This window comes from Ailuropoda melanoleuca, chromosome 16 (genome assembly GCF_002007445.2).
Source record: "Ailuropoda melanoleuca isolate Jingjing chromosome 16, ASM200744v2, whole genome shotgun sequence".
NCBI classification, from domain to species: Eukaryota; Metazoa; Chordata; class Mammalia; order Carnivora; family Ursidae; genus Ailuropoda; species Ailuropoda melanoleuca.
Window position 1 is genome coordinate 83,893,164 of NC_048233.1, and position 22,102 is coordinate 83,915,265.

The window sequence follows — 22,102 nt, forward strand, 5'->3', positions numbered from 1 at the left end:
TCCAAAGTAGGGACATACTAGACCCCTGCCTTGGATGCCACTAAGGCCTGTCCCAAGTTCAGGAAAGATCAGACTGGCCTTCCCTGATAGATCTTCTACTCAAACTTCTCTACTGATGCCTCCATAGTCCTCCCAGAGGATTCCTAGCTTCTCTTTAAAGAACAAGAACGGGTGTGCCTGGGTGGCTTATTCAGTTAAAGGTCTGACTCTTGGTTTCAGTTCAGATCCCGAGATGGGAGCCCTGTGTGGAACCCCATGCTCAGTGGGGGGGCTCCTGCTCGAACATTCTCTTTCTCTGCCCCTCTCTTGTTCTCTCCAATCATCCAAAACAAAAAACAAAAGAACAAGAACAAAAAGGGATTTGGGAGAATTATCAAGTTATTTGGATTGGGAAATTTCCTCAACTCTCCACCAGAAGAGCTGCCATCTGGGGTTACCAGTTTTCATGGTAAGCCTTTTCTTGTAGTTTACCACTCCTTCCCCAACCCAGCTGAGGGCCCCTGCCTCTTCCAACCTGACAGTGCCAAGACACCAGAACCAGGCCTCTGTTCTAATAAACACACCACCAGCCCTAGAAGCCGTGTATCTCCCTGAGGCCCTGCACATGAAGATGAAGCAACGAGATGAATGAACTAAGTGGCTTTATTGGGGAGAGCCAGGATTACAACGGACTTAAGAGTTGGCATTGGGACCCTTCTTCTTGCCAAAAGTGGGCACAACGTTGACAAAGCGCCGGTTGTACTGCATCCGTCGCTTGGCTCGGCCTGTCTTCTTCTTCTTTTTTTCCTGTTTAGCCACCTGGGAAAAGGAAGGGATGATCAGACCTTGGTTAACCTCTTCCATGTCTTCCCTCAGTCTTAACTCCAGGAAGGGAGAAGACAAACAGAGGAAAGACAAAGGTCCTGGCTTAGCTTTAAAACAAACAAAACAAAGCCCGCACACAAAAAAACAAAAACCCAAAGTCTAAACACCACCACTAATACTCTCACCTACCTTGGGAGTCTGCCCTCTTACTTTCCCAGCACGGGCCAGGGAACCATGGACTTTACCTGTGGTGGGAAGGAGGCAGGTAGTTAGGAGAGCCAGAAGGCCCCACCCAGCAGAATCCTTTCTCCCTCAACTCAAGCCTTTAAAGATAAACAGGGACCAACACGGAACAAGAACAAAGTTGCAAAGATATGACCTCTGACCAAGAGTGTTTAGTACAGTACATTCCAGGATTTCACTTCAGGATTTTCCCGCTGGACTTTAAACAAGAACTGAAAAGCACCTTGGGGAATCTAGTCTGGCTTGATTTTAGCGAGCAATCAAGGGGCTGGTAAGTAACTGAAACAGAACTAGGTTCTGGCTCAGTATCCCACGGACCTCTCTTCATGAGGAAGGTGAACAGGAAGAACCACCCTGGGGTTAAGACACTGAACTCCACACCCCATACTCATTATGAGCTTACCAACATTTCACAGTACAACGCTCCCCAACTCACCTCCAAGCATGCGGCCGGCTACTTCCAGAGTGGTCAGAGCCTCCACTCCACACTGACCTAGGGTAGCCTCATCCTCCAGGGGCGTGCCTGCCAGGAGCACGACCTGATCTTCTGGAGCGATGCCCTCCAGCAAGGATACATGAGCCTACGGGAGGAAAAATAAGACTCATCAGCGTTCCCGCGGGAGGGGGTGGAGAATGAAGAACACCAGAGGACGGCGCCCAGGAAGCACCACGCAGCCTTACCTTGATCTGGGCGACCGTCTCCTGGCCGGTCACCTCGAGGGTGTGTAACTCCTGGGCGCGGACAAAGAGCTGCATGTCGGCGACTGAAGAAAGAAAGGCTCGTAAATAAAGAATGCTCTGGGAGAGAGGGGGTCGGGGGAAGGCAGCGTTGGCACCGATCTCGCTGGGATATAGGTGGTCGCGAGATCTCACGTGGGTAAGGCCAGGCCTGCCAGGGAGGTCGGCTGGGACCGGAAGCTGGCCCTCAGAACACACCCTCTCCCTCTTTTTTTCCCGCGCCCTCTGACTTCGCGGCCAACCTGCTATTAGGCTTCCAGATCCAGCGGTGGCCCGAATCTTACCTGAACCGCGGACACCGCAGCCGGTACCGCGAAGATGGAGTCGAGAAAGAGGAAGGAGCAAGGCCGCGCACGTCCTCACCGCCTGCTGCGTGCCACGTCACTGCTGAGCGACCGCTAGAGCCTTTGGCTTTTGTACCGCCCACGGCAGCCCTAGCTCCACCTCTTTACGCTTTGCGCAGGCGTTCTTTTGGTCCCGGGGGCGCGCCCAGAAAGGGGTGGGACCTGGCCGGCTGCGCGCGCAGACGGCCAGTGTACGGGAGCAGTTCAAGATGGCTGCGGCCATGTTCTGGGCTGTGCTGAGAGGGTGGAGAACTGGCGTCCAGCCGGGCTGCGGGCTACGGCGGCTGGTGAGAATGCTGAGCCTGGAGGTGGGGGAGGAGGGCTACGTTGAGTCTCGCTGTTATTCCTGTAACCCTGGAGCTCACATACAAGGTAGAGGCAAGGTACAGGGCCTGCAGTGCGCCTGGCTGTGTGGGGCTTAGAACCTGATTGGTGGACAACTTGGGTTAGTCAGAACTGGGAAGGGCTGCACGTCGACTCCTGCTAATTTGTTTTTAAAAGGGATGCCGTTCCACAGGGTAGGGGTCGGCCCTAGGTCATTGGCGACACTAACGGGAACCTAGAGTTCTTATGTTACACGGGCCACTTCATTCTGCTTCCCTCTTCTCGTAACCCCGGGGCCTGTCAGGACTCCAGGGCATCTATTGGGAGAAGTGTCCAAGGAGGATCTTCAGGCTGGAGGATGGGAGGACAGATTGCGGAGAATTACCTTAGGTAGATTTTTTATTAATGTCTTAATTGTTCCTAGATGGAAAAAGGGGGTAGTAAAATACCTAACTTGTGTCATTGTAAGAATTAAGTCAAAACAGTCAGTGCCCCTAATACATTTAGTCCAGTGCCTGGCAGTGCCTCATAATGCCAAAATGCTCCAGGTAAGCGAGGGTCATATCGGATGATTGTGAGTGGGATTATCACGATTGCTGAAAGTGCCTAATCCAGAACTAGACTATTTCAATAGAATACTTAGAGGAAACTTTAAAATACTGAAAAATGCTATGTCGGTCAGACAGTAAATTGACTTTGACTTTTGAGTCCCACAGGCGTTCCAAGAGAGGCGACTTATTTTATTTTCCAGACTCGCCTCCACCCTGGCAAACTGAAGTCTGGGGCTTTTCTATCTCCAGGCTTTTATTTATGCCATTCTTTGCACCTGTAGTGTTTCCTTTTTTAACTTAAGTTCTGCCTCTTATTTGTTGGGTGGGTGTGTAGTGGGTGGGCTGATGGGAGCAATGGTTGTTTTTGTTTTGGGCCTCAGAGCCAGACCCAGGGGCCTCCTGATTACCCCAGCTTTGTGGAGTCTGTGGACGAATACCAGTTTGTGGAGCACCTGTTACCCCCTACCGGCATCCCAAAGCCCCCAAAGCACGAACACTATCCCACTCCCAGTGGTTGGCAGCCACCCAGAGGTGAGCTGGGCGATGGGGATGGCTTGAGGTTTACAGGGGGACACCTTCCTCTCCCTAGTGGTCTACCTCACCAGCTGAGGCTCTAGATTCCCCAGTGGGTTTGGGACTTGTGTGGAGGTCTCTCAGGGCTTAGCATCTGTCTCATGTTCAAGGGAGGGCCTGGGAATGCAGCCCTGTTTTACTAGTACCCATCCAGCCACACTGGCGGGATGACATCTTCCCATTCAGGAAAAGTGAAGCATAGAGAGAAGAGCTAAGAGTGGGACTCCCACTCCCACTCCAGTAGGCCTTGTACCATAATTGAGAACACAGCTTGGGAGTTGGGCAGTTCTGGGTTCAAATTTGGCTCTGCTATTCATTGACAGTGTGATCATGAGTTAGTCATTTAGCTTCTCCCATCCTCGATTTTTAGCACAATGGAGATTATCTGCTCAGTACATAAAGCACTTAGCACAGAGCCCGGCATGTGGTAGGTAGGTGTTCAGTGCTGTAAATCCCCATTTCTTCGCGCCAGTGATTGATAGTAGCCTCCCTGATTCAGGGGAGAAGTGCAAGGATTGGCCTCAGATGGGGACCTAAAGATCTAGGGAGGCATGGTCCTAACTTCATTTCTCCCTGAGCACCTTCTGCTGCCAGGCCCTGTGCTGGGCCTGTGAGGTTACCAGGGCAAGCCAACTGGTCCTGGCTTAGATTTCGGGAAAGAGCAGGTCTTCTGATCTGAAATCTAGAGGTGGCTTTACCATTGGGTGCACTGATTGTCTGCAGACTGAGGGGAAGGGCATCAGCTAAGGTGGCATAAAGCCTAGGGAGATTGGCTTCTCACCGTTCTTCCGTATAACAGACCCCCCACCCAACTTGCCCTACTTTGTGCGGCGCTCTCGAATGCACAACATCCCCGTCTACAAGGACATCACACATGGCAACCGCCAGATGACTGTGATCCGAAAGGTGGAGGGGGACATCTGGGTAAGTGAGGGCATGGGTCAGGGGCTGATACTGACCCTTTCAGGGCTGAAGGGATGGGAGTCTACTGGAGGGGGTGGTCTGACCAGGCTTGATTTGTCATCTTACCCCACCTCCCTCCCCAGGCCCTGCAGAAGGATGTGGAAGATTTTCTGAGTCCACTGTTGGGGAAGACACCTGTCACCCAGGTCAATGAGGTGACAGGTACCCTGCGGGTCAAGGGCTACTTTGACCAGCAGCTCAAAGCCTGGCTCCTGGAGAAGGGCTTCTGAGGCCCAGCTGAGCAGCCTGCATGACAGCATCCGCCACAGACTGGAGTCCAGGGGGGTCTCAGGAGGAGGGAGGTGGCTGTTGGAGCAACTAGGACGGGAGGTCTAAATGTCAGGGCTAAGAGCTTGGGCAGGGCAGAGTCAGGGCTAAAGGGCTTCAGAGCAGGCCTCGCTCACATTAAGGGGGAACGGGACCCTCTCCACAGGTGCTAGCAGTGAGGGAGGGCTATCCGACAGTGGAGACCCTGCCTTCGTGGGAGCTCATTGGGCCCAGCTGTTCAAATTCTGGAGGTTGTTGACTGGTGAAAGTAATAGCCCAATCCATTTTAGGGGAGGGGAGCACAGGGCAAGCCCACTGAGTACATTTCTTCCTTGGCCCCCTCGGACCCTCACCACTGCAGACATTCTCAAGCCCTTGCTCCAGGCCAGACCTGGTTTGGTGGAGGCTATGGGGAACACAGAGGACTCAGGCGTGGGTCCCGGAGGTCTTCAGTTCCAAGCGCAGTGCTGGGCACAGGCATAGAGGGCTCATGTCAGCCCCTGGGCTCATTCCTTTTACCCGTGGAGAAGTAGAAGGTCCCGTCACCTCGGCTCCATTCTAGAGGAGGAGTTGGGCCTGACCGCATTTTTAGCTCCGAGAAGTTAAGCGATTAGCTTGAGCTGGTTTCTCCACAAGGGGGTGCTCAGGAGCGCCCAACAGAGCGAGCCTGCCTTCCTGGCTTGCTGGCCTGGTATCAGGGCTGGACAGGGGCTCTGCAGGAAGAAAGATGCTGGCCTTTTGCCCCTGCCATCCCCAGCCAATGAACCGTCCCGCTTGCCCCATCCTTGGGAGTTACAAAGGTCAGAGGCCTGAGTTCCTACCCTTATCCCACCCTCCAGCTGGTTAGGGACAAGGTTCGAAGCCTGGCTCCCCTACTTGTCCTCTGACCTAAGGCAGGGAACTTAACCTCTCTGGGACTCAGTTTCTTCATATGCAAAATGGAGATCTCTTCATCATAAGTTTAATGACTTGTCTAAAGAAACCCACACCCCTGGGGACTCTGAAGTCGGCAGCCTGAGTAAGAAAGAGCAGCTTGGCACGTGGATCCCGTGACTCCAGCTCCAGCAGTCGTTAATGCGAGTCTTTATTGGCTGTATATACAATTTAAGCTATTAAAATTTGTACAATATTTACAAATTAAATAATCATCTGAAACTGTCTCCAGCAACTCTTGTAACACAGAACCGAGGGAAAAAAAGACGGGCAGGCGGGCCTCCTGTGGTCCCTGCCTGGCCCAGTGCCTTTTCTAAACTGGAAAGACCAGGAGCGTGACACTCCTGCTTCTCTTTCCTAGGGTCAAGCATTCAAGTTCAAAGACCATTTTAAGCCAAAAGACAACAGCAAGAAAGTAGTTCCAATACTTCTAAACCCCAGAGAAGTTCTGGAAGTCGAGAAGTGGCTTCCACGGACTGTGTGCAGTGGTTCAGGAGCAGACACACGAGCCCTCAGCTTGGCGGGAGGCTGGGCAGTGGTTGCTGGGTGAGACCAGGAACGGTCCCACGTGACAAACCGCAGGGAGATAGTGGCCTGGGGGGAGGGGCGGGGCACCTCAGTGCTGCCCCCCTGCTCCTCCACCCCCAAGCCCCCCTTTCCCTGGGCTGTGCAGTTGCCAATAAGACACGGAAACACCACAGGGCATGAGTGACACAGCCACCATCACAAAGGGCTTCTAGGGAGTTTAGGTTAGAAAAGGGACAGCAGTACCAGTCTTGGTGGGTGGCCCAGGGAGCAAGTTCCTGGCCTGCCTCCAGCCCCTTAAGTTCACACATGGGATCGGGGAGCTAATACTGTTCAGCACTGAAGCGACTTCACACACACACAAGTGGGGCCTGGAGGGACTGCCCCTTCTCCCAGAGAGGGGTGAGGGGATAGAGGGCTTCTCAGAGACTGTGCCTTCCTGCGTTCACGGCCCCAGCAGAACAGGCTGAAGGTGGGAGAAAAAGGCTGGAACTGACCCAAGATCCCCATGGCTGCCCAGGACTGGAAGGGCTGGAGTCAACTGGGGCCTCAGGCATCTTTCCACTTGGCCTAGGGGATACCACCTCCTTTGTCTCGGAGCTGGGGGTCATTACTCCCTGGTGCACAGAGGGAGGGAGCGGGCACTTGGTGGCAGGACGTGTTACAGCAAGGGCTGCTCAAGAGAGTGGAGGCAGGGGTAGGACTGGGGTAGTGTCAGTGGGCAATCGGGGACTCCAACTTCTGCAGGCGGCGGCGGCGGAGCTCCGCTGCGTCGGGCTCCCCGTCCTCAGGCAGCTCCTCTGTGCCCACCGACTCAGGAGCTGGGGACAGAGTTCCGAAGTGGGACCGAGAGAAGCTCCTTCCCCGTTCCCGCCTCCCACCCCCAGGCTGACCGAGACTACCTGGAGGCTTTTCAGGCTCAGGGGCTGGTGGGGAGGCTCCAGGGGATGGGGTGGTGGCCTCGGAGCTGGAGATGCTGGTGGGGGAGGCAGTGGTGACAACTGCAGGGGCCGTCTCCTCAGTGGGGCTGACAGAGGTGGCAGGCCGAGGGGGCCTAGGAAGACGAGAAGAAGAGGCAGGTGAGGCCTTGACATCCTAGCGTAGTTGGGCAGTTCTTCTGCCCCTTGGAAGTCTTGCAAGGCAGCGTCACCACTGACGTCCATCTGGAGCCCGAGTTAGCAGTGGACACAGGTGAGCCCCTGCTACAGATGGGCCATAAAGCACTCGCTGGCGACAACCGTTGGCCTTGTTCACTCTTCAGAGTGAACCGCAGTGTCTAGTGGGGTGCCAGACTCCTCAAGGGGCGCCCAGAGACTTTCCACTGACCAAAACCACACTCAAATCTCAGACTCCAGCTCCCCTCCAAGCTGTGCAGTCACTGCTATGTGCCAGGCACTCTGTGCATGTGACCTGTGGACAGGACTTAGAACTCTTCTATTCAAATAAGGTGACAGTGCTCACCAAGCAAGTGAGTGGGGGGACCAGCACTTGAACTTAGGCTAGGCTGGCTCTGGGTGACTTTATTTGCTGACTCAGATCAGGGACAGTGGTTCCCAGGCACAGGGTCACCATATCTGAGAAGGGAAGACATGATGAACTAAAGCCCTGAGAGCGAGGACTAATCTGATTTTAGGAAAACATAAAGGAACAAGATCGGAAATCAGCTCTCATAAACGTCAGTCCTCCTGAGACCCAGGCAGGCCTCCGGCAGCAAGAGACAGAGGCCTCGAGAACCTGGAGATCCTGATGTGTCTACGGACAGGCCGGCCTGAATCAACAGGCGTCACAGGCCGGCAGGTAAGGGACCAAGAACCCCGGCCGGGAGCCTTCCGCGGGGCCCGGGCGCGCGCACGTACCCCGGGGGGCGCACACGTACCCCAGGGAGGCGAGCACGGTGAGGTACTGGTTGATCTGCAGCATGGCGGCGTCCAGCAGCGTGTGGATGTTGCGCAGGCTCTGCAGCCGTGCCTCCAGGTGCTGCCGCTCGTGGCCTTCCAGAGCCCGCAGCTCCTCCGGGGTCAGCCCGGCAAAGCCCGCGGGGGGCACGGGCATCGGGGGGAAGGCTGGAGAGAGGCAGAGACTCAGCCTGGGCCTGACACCCCCGACCCTGCCCATCAGCCCCGAGCGCGGCTCCGCTTACCGAACGGCGGAGGCAGGGGCATGCCCATCCAGGGAGGAGGGAAGGGGAAGCCTGGGCCGGGGCCGGCCTCCGGGGCGGGGGCGGAGCCAGGGGCCGAGGCAGCGGGGGCCGCTGTGGTGGTGGCGGCTCCACTGGGCCGAGGAAGGGCCGCTGAGGGTAAGAACAGGAAGTTGGGGAGCGGTAAGAGGCCCCCGCTTCCATTCCTCCCACCCCTTGGCTGTCACAGTCCCCAAAAGACACTCACCTGCACTGGTGGATGGAGGGGCCACAGCCTCTCCTGAGCTGGGGGGAGGTGGAACAGGTGGGAAGGGGGCCATGGGGGGCCACAGCGGGAACATGCCTGGAGGAAAGGGAGGCAGGAGGCCCTGGGGGACTGCAAAGAGAGCACAGAGCACGGGGCAGTGAGAAATGGTCGGGAGTGAGACAGACGCAGATCACACAGGAGGGACTGGCCCTTAGGAACTCTGTCCCTGCTCCCAACGGCCTCTCGAAGCTCAGCACGATAGGACACATGACCACGACCCGCTTCCCCGCCCAGACTGAGCTTCTAGAAGACAGGGAGTCTGATTCGCCTCAGTGTTTCCCATACGCAGTTCGGGGCAAGTACTCTACAGGGTGTGTCGGATGGCCAAATGAGGGGGCCACTCACAGTTGGGGGGCTGCGGCAGGAGTGGTGGGGGGTGAGCGGCCTGCGGGGGCCCCTGATCCGCAGGTTCCGGGGGCGGTGGTGACTGGGTCGGCAGTGATGCCCGGAGGACATCCATACGGCACGTAGGGCAGGTCTGCTGCCGCTGGAACCAGGAACGCAGGCAGCTGTGGGGTCAACACCGGGCGATGGCTAGCAGGTCCCTGGGGGCCTGCCTTCCAGAGCCTCCCCCCTGGTGTCAGGCTCCCCGGGGCCCCTCCCACCTGGTGTGGAAAATGTGGTTGCAGGGCAGTCTCTTGGCACCAGTCACCATCTCTTCTCGGCAGATGATGCAGACATTGTCCATTGCCTGGAGTTCCTCCGGGGTGGCATCCGGATACCTAGTTAGGACAGGCCAAGGACAGGTCAAGACCAGAGGTGTCTCGGGGGAGCCCGGGGCAGAGCTCAGGAGCGCAGGTGGGCCACTCACAGTGTGTTCATGTTGCGGATGGCTCGGCGAGACATGATGGCGTCTGTCACAGCCTTCTTGAACTGCCTGAAAGGCCAGTGTCGGTGAAAGTTGGGTGAGGGCAGTGAGAATAAGGGCCGGGGCAGGGGCAGGACGGGCCGGGCTTACCTCATGGCCAGGTACATAGGCCGGATGGCAAAGAGAGGGAAGGTGTGCACCTTGATCATGATGGTCATGAAAGCCATGTACAGCAGAACCTTGATGAAGCCTGGGGGCAAGGGGAGGTGCAGAGAACAGCAGTCACAGGGCCTGGGGGGCGGGGCCGGGGACGCTGGTCCGGGTCAGGGGAGGCCCGGGCTCTTCTCACCTGTAAACAGCTCCGTGTACAGCATGTACACGGCCTTGTTGTCCCAGGGGTTCTCGCTCTGGAGGTCCACGGAGTGCAGAACATACTTGATAAAGATGGTAAGCACCATGGTCATCAGGATGGCGTACTGGGGGGGGGGGGCGCGGGGGCATGAGCACACAGCTCCCCCAGGCTGCGGTCACACTGCCGGAGCCTGGGCGTCTGTGGAGCGGGGCACCGTGAGACCAGCCCGGGCTCCGCCACGCCTGCGTCCTCCCAGCTCATCCACTCCCCAGACCTCTCCAGCCCTACCAGCCTGTCTGCCAAATGACAGAATTAACCGTCCCTTTGTTAACGACATGGCTTTGCCGATGAAAAGATGCAGGTCAAGTGCTCAGTGCAGGGTCTAGCATACAAGCGAGCACTCGGCCAATGGGAACTGTTAGCACCGGACACACCTCCCCAGTTGTCCATCAAGCTAATTCCTTCCCGCTGTCAAAGGCCAGCTCCCCCAGGGGTCCATGTGCAGGAGGCCCTCCCTGAGCGCCAGGTCAGGGCTGCTCCCCCACACGTGCCTCTCTGTGCTTCCCCTGCTCCTAGGTGTCCGCGTGTGGAGGGCGGGAGCTGACACTGACTGATGGCTGCTCCTTGGTGGCCCGCACAGGCCTGGCCCCAGAACAGGCGCTCAGTAAGGGTTTGTTGGCTTATTCAGGGCACATTCGGTGCCACCTCAGGCTTGTCCTCCCAACCTCCCAAGCCAGTTTTACCTCAAAGCCAAACACCAGCTGCACCGAAGCCCCACGGGTCAGGATGCTGTGATAGGCATGGCTGACAAAGAGGAAGTCCAGGATACCCAGGAGGAACATAAGGGCTGTGGGGACCCCCCAAATGGGGGGTTGGTGGGGTCAGCCCAGGGCCCAACAGCCACTTCCTGCTTTAAGACCCCTCCCTCACACCCTCAAGCCCACCATGGCCCTAGCCATCTAGTCAGGTGGCACACTCCATTGACCCCAGCCCCCCTGGGAACTCCAGTTTTGCCTAGGAGGGTATTAGAGCGGCCCGAGCTCCAGGTGAGGAGGCCAAGAGCTAAGGGGCTGGGCAGCTGAGAAGCCCTGGAGTGGAACAGGGCAGAGATGATGCAAATTAACTTCCCAATTTATCTTTCCTGTACAGCTGTGGGTTGAGGGGGATGCCTGTGCTCTGGGGTACAGGACCATGGTTAGTGACTTGTCACGTTCCAATCGTCCACGGTGCCTCTTCTCCCTCCAGCTCCCTCCTCTCCCCTCCCATGGATCTCACTCACAGATAATGCGGCAGTGAAAGAGCCAGGAGATATTGGGGCTGCGTTCCATCTGAGGCAGAGCAGAAAGGGGGCCCATCAGGAAGGCCGGGGCTCACCCCACATCCCCAACCCAGCCTTCACTGCGCAAGCCTACCCACCAAGCCACTCCCTGGCTCCCATCTGCTTCAGAGAACCCCCTGACCCAACTCACAAAATCCACACGGTCCTCAGCCAGCCAGTGAAAACACTTGAGGAAGAGAAGGAGAGTGAAGAGTGCAACAAAGCGGGGGCTGAAGTCGTCCCGAAAGACGGTGAAGGCCAGACAAGTCTCAGTGACAGCATACCAGGAACGTTCCAGAAGGTGCTGGGGGGTGGACAAGGAATGAGGAACCCAAGACATTCTGCTTGCCCAGCTCCCTGCCCCTCACTTCTGGAGTCATGAACTCTTACCTCCATCTCTGCTGCCCTCAGCTGTCCAAAGAACACCTTGCCCATCACTTTGCCCAAGAGAAAGACAAGGACAAAGGCCTGGATGTAAAGGACCTAGGAGTGAGAAGAGGCTATGGTTTGAGGTCACTTTCTGCTCTGCTATGTCTGGGGCTCGTCATTCGGGAACCTCCCCATGTCCCCATCCCCAGTTAATTCAAAGTCAAGCAGCTAGTGGGCTACTTCGCGTCTCTCCCACTTACCTGACCTCTAGCTCCGCCCCTGCCTCAAGCGGACTCCTCCTCCCCTCCCAGGGAGTCCCCCCCACCCTGAGCCCAGAACTCACTGCCATGCTGGGGCTGGACTTGGTCAAGTACACCACAGTGGGGTAGAACTGGTGCTTGAGGTAGTAGGCATGAGCCACCACGGCCCCGGTCAGCGCCAGGCTGGCCGCCATCATCACTGCGGTGCGGAACATCGCCCTGGCCTGGAGACCTGCGAGGGGGCAGGGAAGGAATGACCTGTGCGGGGCGCACGCCGTGCAAACCCAGCACAGTGCCCGACATGCAGTGTCACCGAATAGGAGGGAAAAAACCCCCGCCTCACCTCACCCTCACAGTCATGACGTCAAGAACAGCATACGCTCCCCCAATTTTACAAATAAGAAAATGGAGGCTCAAAGGGGTTACGAGCCCACTGACGCAAGGCCTGGAGCCTAGGTCCGTCTTGTTTCAAATCTAGGGGTTTCCACGCCGCCTGCCAAGCCGCCGCCTCTAGGGAGGCTCGAGGAGAAGCGAACGTGCTGGAGGAGGGGGAACCGCTACCACGGCCTCTAAAGTGAAGATGATGGGGAGGATGCAAACGCAGAAACCTCCAGAAGCAAGAACGTGCCGCCTGGACTGGGAGAAGCCAGGCGCTGGGGGGCGCAGCCGGGCAGGCGACAGCGCCGATGACAGCTCGGCCAGGGCGCGCAGCTGCGACGCGCGCCTCGCGGGAGCGGGCGGGGAACGTCAGCCTGGAACCCTGGCGTCCACCAACCCCCGGGGCAGTGTTCACTCGGGGGCAGCGGGGAATCAGCATATCGCCGGGTCGCAGCGCGGCACGGAGAGGGACCCGGGGCGCCGCCGCACCTGTGATCGCCAGGAGCTGCGAGCGTCGCAGGCGGGGCCCAGCCTCTGGACAGCGGCCGCGCGGACGCCGGAGGTCTACGGCCAGCTGACAAGCCGCGAGCGGGACTGAAGGGGAGCGCCGTCCCCGGAGCCCTCCAGGGGAGGGCCCAGGTCCCGACTCCAAACCACAACCCGGGCCCGACCCCGGCCGACTCACCAGGAGCCCAGCGCCGCGAGCCCGCTCGATCCCCGCGACTGCGGAGGCGGCTCCGGTTAACAACACTCCCCACCCCCTGCGAGCCGGAACTTCGGGGGTGAGACACCTCACTTCCGGTGGGGAACAGTGCGGATCGTACCAAGTGCACCCTTCCTTTGGCCTCACCGCTCACCCTCCGTGGTGCCGGGAGCGGTGGTCCCACCACCGGATCGAGGCTTCGTGCCCGAGGCCGGAGCAAGAGATGCGACAGGCGGTCGGAGCGGAATAGGGCAGCCCGGCGGGTGGTTGGAGTCCCCCCGTTTATGAGTCCCGGATGGTATCGCCTCCGTCTCCGAGTGGACTCAACCCAGCGGAGGACTCAGGCTCTCGAGGCGGGGAGGAAGGTGGGGCTTTGTGCGGGCCGTACCACTTGGAGGGGAGAGCATGCAAAGGACGGACGTTCTGGGCTTAATAGAAATAAAATGTTTTAGAGTCTCATTCCAGAAGATTTCACAACAATTTGACAATTGAGATGCTTTCCTGGAGAACTAGATTCAGAAAAGAAAAATTTGCTTCTCCATGATCACCCCCAAATTGTGTGGGAGTATGTTGGGTCCCCGTGGCTGCTACTCATTGGCCGAGATAGAGTTACGCGGACCAATAAGAAAAAGGAAAGAAATTTGCGGTCCTATGGAAAGAGAAAAGCAGGTGAGCGGTTGCTAGGCACTAAAGGCAGCGTTGCCTAGGTCTAGGTCCAACCTCAGTGGGCGGACAGCCGGCGGCGGCGGGGGTGGGGGGGCTCTGCAATCCGTGGGCGGGTGATCTGTGTCTGCCCAGGGGGAACGTTTGCTGCGCCACGAAAGGGAGGCGCAGGCTGGTGTTTCTAGGGCTAAGAAGGCAGATATTTAATACCGGCTAATCTTGGGATAGTGTTCTATGCAAAGGGATTGACTTCAGCTTCCCTGTGCCTACAGCCTTGCCCTCCTTGTATAGTCCACTACTGGGCCACAATCGCAGCTACCACTGGTCTCGGGCTGCCCAGTATTTCAGTTTGTGCCTCAGTCGCAGCCAAGCCAGTCTGTTCCTTGACAGAATGAAGCCAATATGCCCAAATTGTGTCTTACATTTTCCTCTGTCATGTAGCAATCCAATCACTGACGTGTATGGGCTAGGAGGTGCTGTGCTCATTTTGTATGTGGGACAATTGAGGTTCAGAGATTTTACAAGATCTGTTCTAGGATTGGCCTCGGGTCTGTCGGACTCTAAAGTCCCATCCTGTTGGCCTCAGCCACCTTCACGGCCTCCTGAAGTGACCTGAGCAGTTTAGCCTGTAACCTGTCACAGTGTTGGCTCCCCGACAAGGCCATGTGTTACTTTCTAGTGACTTCATCCAGTGGTCAGCTTTCAGTTCTTGCCTGACTCAACCGACCTCTCTCCTCTTTTAAAAAGTCTCCTCCCTGAGCTTCTGTGATCCCACAGGCCTCTGCTTTTCTTTCTGGCTGTGCATTTAACCCCTTTCCTCTCTTTCCCGTCTATCCTAGATGTTGGTGTCCATGTTGTCTCCTGTTTGTTTTCTCTGCATAATGCCCTCTGCTCCTGTGGATTCCATACCCTCATCATGTGCTGATGGCTTCCAGGTCCGCTCTGCAGCTGGAATATCTCCTGCTTTTAAAACGTTTCGGTGTTCTTAGTCTTCCACCCCTACCCTGGCTTCAGACACCGGGATGTCTTGTTCACCCATCCCTCTCCATCTGTCCCCACTCCCAAACTGGTAATTAAATCATTTATTCAGTTGTCTACAAATGTGTGTCGGATGCAGCCTGTTGTAGGAACTTAGATAGACAAAATAATGATCTCTGCCTTTGTGAAGTTTTACCCTGGTGGATGTGATGGGTGATAAACAGTATATATAAGTGAATCTCTACTATGTTGGGAGGTAATGAGTAGTGCTAAGCGCTGCCGGCAAAAAAGAGCAGAATAAAAGGGATCAGGAGTGTGGTAGGGTGCTTGAAGCAGATTGCAGGATCAGTGAGAAGCCGAACAAAGACTTGAAGGAGGAAGGGGCATGAGCCAAAGGGATTTCTGGGTAAAGAGTCGCAGCTGGTTAAGAGTTGACCTGTCCTGGTTTGCTGGGAGGAGGCGAGTGTGGCTGGAGTGGAAACAGCAAAAGGGTAAGCAGGAGGAGGAGGCAGAACCAGAAGGCGTTAGCCATGACAAGGACTTTGGCTCTTACTCTGAATGACTTGAGGAGCCATTGGAGGAGCTGAGTGGAGGTGTAACGTGCTCTACTTAGGTCTAAAAGGATCGGGCTAGCCCCTGTGTTATTGAATGTAGTGGGGGGGGGCGAAGGTGGGAGCACGGAAACCAGGTAGGAGTTCTTACAGTCTGTTACTCAAGAGATGAGGTCCTGTTGAGTCAACTTCCAAAGTGTCTCTAGAATTCATTCTTTCTTTTCCATCTTTATCTCCTGGTCTTAGTCTAGACCATCATCTTCTCATGCCTGGGCCAGTTTAACAGCCACCCAACTGGTCACCTTTCCTATACTCTACTCTCTGCTTTTGTCCCCACAGTGGCCAGAAAGATCCTCTGCTCCCTCATCTCACTCCTGACCTCCCCTCCCCACACTCTGCCCTTCAGGCATATCCCCTGTCTGTGGGGACCCCCGATGTATCATACATACAAAAAAAGGTTTAAAAAAAAAAGTATTTTCACCAAATCATTATATTTATTTCAAAATTAAATAAATTCATCATGAATTAGATTTTTTACAGGATGGAGAGGGGCAGACGGAGAGGGAGAAAAAGAATCTCAGGCAGGATCCATGCACAGTGCAGAACCTGTCACGGGGCTTGATGTCACCCCCCTGAGATCACGACCTGAGCTGAAACCAAGAGTCGGACATTTAACTGACTGAGCCACCCAGGCCCTTCAGGCACCCCACAAATTAGATTTTTAATAAGTGAGGTAACAAATAATAATATTTGATTGGTGAGGTTAAAAAAATTTAAATAATGGATACAATAACATGTAAAATGGGAAGGAAGGTGTGATAGGAGAGAAAAAAATCCCCACGTGTCCATCAGGAAGAGAATGGTTAGATCCATCTATTCCAATAATGTTTAATGCATTGCAAAGGCAGATTTAAAAGAAAATCAGACACTTGCATGATTAAAAATAACCAAAACTAAAGGGTTTTCTATATATAGTATCATGTCATCTTAAAATAGTGAAAATTTTACTTCTTCCTCACCAATTTGGATGCCTTTTATTCCTTTTTCTTATCTGATTACTGTTGCTAGGACTTCTAGTACTATGTTGAATAAAAGTGGCAAGAGTGGACATCCTTATCTTGTTCCTGATCGTAGGGGGAAGCTCTGATAAATGAATTTAGTAAGGTCAAAGGATGCAAAATGACTGTACAGAAATCTGTTGCATTCCTATACACCAATAATGAAGCAACAGAAAGAGAAAATAGAAAGCAATCCCATGTAAAATTGGACCAAAAATACTAAAATACCTAGGAAGAAACTTAAGCAAGGAAGTGAAAAACCTGTAGTCTGAAAACTATGAAACACTGATGAAAGAAATTGAAGACGATTCAAGTGGAAAGATATTTCATGCTCAGGGATTGTAAGAACAAATATTGTTAAAATGTTCACACTACCCAAAGGAATCTACAAACATAACTCAATCCCTATCACAGAACTAGAACAAATAATCCTAAAATTTGTACGGAACCACAAAAGACCCCAAATAGCCAAAACAATTTTGAAAAAGAAAAACAAAGTGGGAGGTATCACAATTCCAGATTTTGAGTTATACTGCAAAGCTGTAGTAATCAAAATGATATGGTACTGGTACAAAACTGGGGATGTCACCCCCCTGAGATCACCACCTGAGCTGAAACCAAGAGTCGGGGATGCCTGGCTGGCTCAGCTGGTTAAGCATCTGCCTTCAGCTCAGGTCATGATCCCAGGGTCCTGGGATCAAGCCCCATGTCAGGTTCCCTGTTCAGTGGGAGTCTGCTGCTTCTCCCTCTCCCTCTACTCCCTGCTTGTGCTCTTTCTCTCTCAAATAAATAAAATCTTAAAAAAAAAATAGACACATTGATCAATAGAACAGGATAGAAAGCCGAGAAACAAACCCACAATTGTGTCATCAATTAATCTTTAACAGAAGAGGCAAGAGTATACAATGGGAAAAAGAAAGTCTCTTCAATAAATGGTGTTGGGAAAACTGAACAGCTACATGCAAAAGAATGAAACTGGACCACTTTCTTACACCATACACAAAAATAAACTCGAAATAGATTAAAGATCTAAATGTGAGTCCTGAAACCACAAAAATCTTAAAAGAGAGCAAAGGCAGTCATTTGTGACATCATTCACAGCAACATTTTTCTAGATATGTCTCCTGAGGTACAGGAAATAAAAGCAAAAATAAACTGTTGGGACTATATAAAAATAAAAAGCTTCTGTAGAGCAAAGGAAACAATCAACAAAACTAAAAGACAGCCTACTGAATGGGAAAAGATATTTGCAAGTGACATATCCAGTAAAGGGTTAGAATCGAAAATATATAAAGAACTTATGCAACTCAATGCCCCAAAAACAACCCAATTAAAAAATGGGCAGAAGATATGAACAGTAACAGGCATTTCTCCAAAGAAGACATCCAGATGGCCGACAGACACGTGAAAAAATACTCAAAATCACTCATCATCAGGGAAATGCAAGTCAAAATCACAATAATATATCACCTCACACATGTCGGAATGATTAAAATAAAAAAAAGAAGAAACAAGTGTCGTCAAGGATGTAGAGAAAAAGGAACGCACGTGCACTGTTGGTGGGAATGCAAACTGGTGCGGCCACTGTGGAAAACAGTATGGAGGTTCATCAAAAATAAAAAATAGAGCTACCCTATAATCCAGTAATCACACTACTGGGTATTTACCCAAAGAATATGAAAACACTGATTCAAAAGGATACATGCACCCCTCTGTTTATTGCAGCACTATTTACAATAGCCAGATCAGCCCAAGTGTCCATTGATAGATGAATGGATAAAGAAGATGTTCTATACATACACATGGAATATTACTCAGCCATAAAAAAGAATGAAATCTTGCCATTTGCAAGAACATGGATGGAGTTAGAGAGTACAATACGAAGTGAATTAAGTCAGTCAGAGAAAGACAAATACCATATGATCTCACTCATATGTGGAATTCAAGAAACAAAACAAACAAAGGGGGAAAAAAGAAACAAACCAAAAAACAGACTCTTAACTATAGAGAACAGAGGGTTCCCAGAGGGGAGGTGGGCAGGGGGATGGGGGAAATAAGTGAAGGGGATTATGAGTACACTTATCATGATGAGCACTGAGTAATGTATAGAATTGTTGAATCACTCTATTATACACCTGAAACTAAGATAACACCGTATGTTAACTATATTGGAATTAAAATGTAAAACTTAATAAAAAATAAAAATAAATTTAAAAATAACCCAAACTAGGGGCACCTGGGTGGCTCAGTCCGTTAAACATCTGACTCTGGCTTTCATGTATGAAAAACACACACCTAACATTATACATAACGGTAAAAGACTGAATGCTGTCCCTCTAAGATCAGATACAAGAAAAGAATGTCCACCCTTCTGACTTCTATTCAGTATTATACTGAAAGTTTTAGCCAGGTAATTAGGCAAGAAAATAAATAAAAGGCATCTAATTGGAAAGGAAGAAATAAAAGTATGTCTATTTGCAAGTGGCAGAATCTTGTATATAGAAAACCCTAAGGAATCCATCAAAAAAACTATTAGAGTTAGGGGGCACCTGAGTGGCACAGCGGTTAAGCATCTGCTTTCGGCTCAGGGCGTGATCCCGGAGTTGTGGGATCGAGCCCCGCATCAGTCTCCTTCGCTAAGAGCCTGCTTTTTCCTCTCCCACTCCCCCTACTTGTGTTCCCTCTCTCGCTGGCTATCTCTATCTCTGTTGAAAAAATAAATAAAATCTTAAAAAAAAAAGAGTTAGTAAATGAGTTCAGCAAGGTTGCAGAATAGAAGATCAATATGCAAAACTCAGTTGCAGTTTTATTCACTAGCAATGAACAATCCACAAATGAGATCAAGAAAATTCCATTCACAATGCACGAAAAAGAATAAAATGCTTATGAATAAATTGAACAAGAGAAATGTAAGACTGGTACAGTGAATAATACAAAACACTGTTGATAGAAATTAAACATCTAAATAAATGGAAAAATATCTTATATCTATGGACTACAGAACTTAATATTGTTAGATGGCATTGCCCCCAAAATTGAAATCTAAAATTCAGCAGTCCCTGTCAAAATCCCTGCTGCCTTCATTGCAAAAATTAATGAGGTGATCTTCAAATTCATGTGGAAATGAATGAGACCCAAAATAGAGAAAACATTCTTGAAAAGGAAGAAGAAAGTTGGAGTACTCATATTCCTGATTTTAAAACTTAGTACCAAGCCACAATGATCAAGATTATGTAGTACTGACAAAAGGATAGACAAATAAAGCAATAGAGTAGAATTAAAAGTCCAGAAATAAGCACAGACACTTATGGTCAATTGATTATCAACAAGGGTGCCAACACAATGCAGTGGGGAAAAAGTAGTCTGTCAACAAATGATGCTGGGAACCCTACCTCACACCATACAGAAGCAATTAGCTCAAAATGGATTAAAGACCTAAAAGTACGAAAGTCTTAGGAAAAAACAGGCATAAATCTTCACAATCTTGGGTTAGTTAGATAATGGTTTCTTGGATATGACACGAAAAGCACAACCTTTTAAGAAAAGCTAGATAAATCAGACATCATCAAAATTTAAAACTTTTGTGCTTCAAAAGACACCATCAGGAAATTGAAGAGACAACTCACAGAATAAGAGAAAACATTTGCAAATCATATATTTGATAAAAGATTTGTATCTAGAATGTAAAAAGAACTCTTACAACTGAATAATAAAAAGACAACCCAATTCAAAAATGGCAAAGGATTTGAACAGAAATTTCTTCAAAGAAGAAATGGCCAACAGGCACACGAAGGAAATGTAAATCCAAACCACAATGAGATCACTTCACATCCACTAGGATGGTTACAATAAGAAAGACAGGCACGAAAAGAGCAACAATAACAAGTGTTAGCAAGGATGTGGAGATACTGGTACCTTTGTGCATTTCTGGCAGGAAATCTCAGTTCTCCTCCAAACTGACCTAAAATTTCAATCTAGATCAAAAGAGTTTTTCATGGAACTTAAGAGTTTATTTTAAGATATGTATATGTGACTCTTGATCCCAGGGTTGTGGTTTCAAGCCCCACGTTGGGTGTAGAGATTACGTTATAAAACAAAGAAAAAAATGTGGGGCTCCTGGATGGCTTAGTCAATGGAGCATCCGACTGGTTTTGGCTCAGGTCATGATCTCAGGGTTGTGGGATCGAGCCCCGAGTCAGGCTCTGGGCTCAGCGAGGAGTCTGCTCGAGATTTTTTCTCTCCCTCTCTTTTTGCCCCTCGCTCCTGCTCTCTCTCTAAATAAATAAAATCTTTAAAAAACCCAGAACCTCTTCCTTTCCTAAGCTGGTGGAGGGTACATAGGTGTGTCTACTTTTTTTTTTTTTTTTAAGATTTTATTTTAAAGAGATCTCCATAACCAGTGAAGGGCTCAAACTCACAGCCCCAAGATCAAGAGTCCCATGCCCCTCTGACTGAGCCAGCCAGATGCCCCAATACCAAAAATTTTTTAAAGTGAGAGGAATATGTATGGTATATAGTATATCACGGATAAAACATTTAGATTTTTTTTAGATTTTATTTTTAAGCAGTCTCTACACACCATGTGCGGCTCGAAACCACAACCCTGAGATCGAGTCACATGCTTCACCGGCTGAGTCAGCCAGGTGCCCCTACATTTTTCTCTTTTGTAGTCAGGAGTCTTTAAGTAAAAGAATGAGGTAAGTCTACATAGCCTGATGTAGAAACACTTCTAAGACATTTTATTAGGTTAAAAAAGTAACTTCCAGAGGGGCGCCTGGGTGGCGCAGGCATTAGGTGTCTGCCTTTGCTCAGGGCGTGATCCCGGCGTTATGGGATTGAGCCCCACATCAGGCTCCTCTGCTAGGAGCCTGCTTCTTCCTCTCCCACCCCCCCTGCTTGTGTTCCCTCTCTCGCTGGCTGTCTCTATCTCTGTCAAATAAATAAATAAAATCTTTAAAAAAGAAGTAACTTCCAGAATAATGTTAGAAGTATGGTCTCATTGATGTAAAGAAAAAATTAGCTCTGTGTGTGTATTTATATACATATTTTGTATTACATGCGCCTATTGACAAAGAATACACTTCCAAAGGGGACACCTAGGGGCACCTGCGTGGCTCAGTCCGTTAAGCATCTAACTCTTGATCTAAGCTCAGGTCTTGATTTCAGGGTCTTGAGTTCAAGCCCCATGGTGGGTTCCAAGCTGGGCATAGAGCCTAATTAAAAAAAAATAAAAGAGAGAAAAGAAAAAAGAAAAATAAATAAAGGGGACTTCTCTAGGGAAAAGAGGAGGAGGTGGGATGGGGGGAGGAGTGTTGTGAAGAGAGATCGCTGTCTTATTCCGAATACTTAGGAGCAGCTTAAAACCATATGAAAGAGAATGTATTCATCTATTACTTGTGTAATCATTTATAAAATGATTTTGAGGATTTCAATGAGTCAAAAAAAAATGTAGACACCCCATGACCCAGCAATTTCAATTCTAGGAATCCATCTGAACAAAGAATTCACTGAAGCACAGTTTGTAATAGAGAAAATTTAGAAACAACCTACATGCCCATCAATAGGCAAATGGTGAGATTTATATAACCTTACAGCAGAATGGTTATAGTAGTAACTAAAGTTCGTCAAATGCAGAGTATGTGCCAGACCCTACATTCATGTGTTCACTTAATCGGGCAAGGTAGGCACCATTACTTCCCTCATTTTATAGACAAGGAAATGGAGGCTCAGAGAGCTTGAGCCATTTGACCAGTCACTTAGAATCGAAGTGGTAGACACAGGATTTGAACCCCGGGGGGAATCTGATTTCACAATCATCCACCTTGATCACTGGGTCTCCTAAACGCAGGCATTAAGAAGGATGAGTTCAGATCAATGTCACTGCCACGAAAAGTTGTCTATTCTGTTATGGAAAAAAAAGATCGTAAAATGGTTATACAGTAAGATTTCAATTTT

At 51.0% G+C, this 22,102-nt stretch overlaps 3 protein-coding genes across 8 annotated transcripts; 1 reads left to right on the forward strand and 2 right to left on the reverse strand.

Moving 5' to 3' along the window:
• Positions 1-624: 624 nt before the first annotated feature.
• On the reverse strand, positions 625-2,206 carry FAU (FAU ubiquitin like and ribosomal protein S30 fusion). Of its 2 annotated transcripts, XM_011221586.3 has the most exons (5): positions 2,070-2,206; positions 1,729-1,811; positions 1,484-1,628; positions 994-1,049; positions 625-798 (listed from the first exon to the last, which is right to left on the reverse strand). In XM_011221586.3, the coding sequence occupies exons 2-5, from the start codon at positions 1,801-1,803 to the stop codon at positions 673-675; spliced, it is 402 nt and encodes a 133-aa protein (XP_011219888.2). In that variant the 5' UTR covers positions 1,804-1,811; positions 2,070-2,206; the 3' UTR covers positions 625-672.
• Positions 2,207-2,262: 56 nt separating this feature from the next.
• On the forward strand, positions 2,263-5,967 carry MRPL49 (mitochondrial ribosomal protein L49). Its single transcript, XM_002916648.4, has 4 exons — positions 2,263-2,416; positions 3,385-3,535; positions 4,377-4,501; positions 4,624-5,967. The coding sequence occupies exons 1-4, from the start codon at positions 2,339-2,341 to the stop codon at positions 4,768-4,770; spliced, it is 501 nt and encodes a 166-aa protein (XP_002916694.1). The 5' UTR covers positions 2,263-2,338; the 3' UTR covers positions 4,771-5,967.
• SYVN1 (synoviolin 1) lies at positions 5,871-13,189 on the reverse strand. 5 transcript variants are annotated; one of them, XM_019796905.2, is made up of 16 exons: positions 12,880-13,010; positions 11,900-12,048; positions 11,578-11,670; positions 11,339-11,491; positions 11,149-11,197; positions 10,613-10,716; positions 9,867-9,951; positions 9,668-9,767; positions 9,521-9,586; positions 9,315-9,431; positions 9,055-9,218; positions 8,650-8,778; positions 8,406-8,555; positions 8,142-8,328; positions 7,168-7,319; positions 5,871-7,086 (listed from the first exon to the last, which is right to left on the reverse strand). In XM_019796905.2, exons 2-16 carry the CDS (start codon positions 12,029-12,031, stop codon positions 6,980-6,982), a joined length of 1,788 nt encoding a protein of 595 aa, XP_019652464.2. In that variant the 5' UTR covers positions 12,032-12,048; positions 12,880-13,010; the 3' UTR covers positions 5,871-6,979. The 5 variants fall into 5 exon arrangements, with proteins under 5 accessions (XP_019652464.2, XP_002916693.2, XP_019652463.2 ...); XM_002916647.4 differs by having other exon boundaries at positions 9,867-9,993; XM_019796904.2 differs by lacking the exon at positions 12,880-13,010 and adding an exon at positions 13,052-13,189 and having other exon boundaries at positions 6,980-7,086; positions 9,867-9,993.
• Between the last annotated feature and the right edge of the window lie 8,913 nt (positions 13,190-22,102).

Bases quoted from the DNA above. Each gene is read 5' to 3' on its own strand.
- FAU (XM_011221586.3), bottom strand. From the start codon at position 1,803: ATGCAGCTCTTTGTCCGCGCCCAGGAGTTACACACCCTCGAGGTGACC. The intron at 1,629-1,728 runs GTAAGGCTGCGT...TTCCTCCCGTAG, and splicing joins AGACGGTCGCCCAGATCAAG to GCTCATGTATCCTTGCTGGA. The intron at 799-993 runs GTAGGTGAGAGT...TCCTTTTCCCAG, and splicing joins TAAGAGGGCAGACTCCCAAG to GTGGCTAAACAGGAAAAAAA.
- MRPL49 (XM_002916648.4), top strand. From the start codon at position 2,339: ATGGCTGCGGCCATGTTCTGGGCTGTGCTGAGAGGGTGGAGAACTGGC. The intron at 3,536-4,376 runs GTGAGCTGGGCG...TCCGTATAACAG, and splicing joins TGGTTGGCAGCCACCCAGAG to ACCCCCCACCCAACTTGCCC. The intron at 4,502-4,623 runs GTAAGTGAGGGC...CTCCCTCCCCAG, and splicing joins AGGTGGAGGGGGACATCTGG to GCCCTGCAGAAGGATGTGGA.
- SYVN1 (XM_002916647.4), bottom strand. From the start codon at position 12,031: ATGTTCCGCACCGCAGTGATGATGGCGGCCAGCCTGGCGCTGACCGGG. The intron at 11,671-11,899 runs GTGAGTTCTGGG...TCTCACTCCTAG, and splicing joins AGTCCAGCCCCAGCATGGCA to GTCCTTTACATCCAGGCCTT. The intron at 7,320-8,141 runs GTACGTGTGCGC...TCGTCTTCCTAG, and splicing joins ACCGTGCTCGCCTCCCTGGG to GCCCCCTCGGCCTGCCACCT.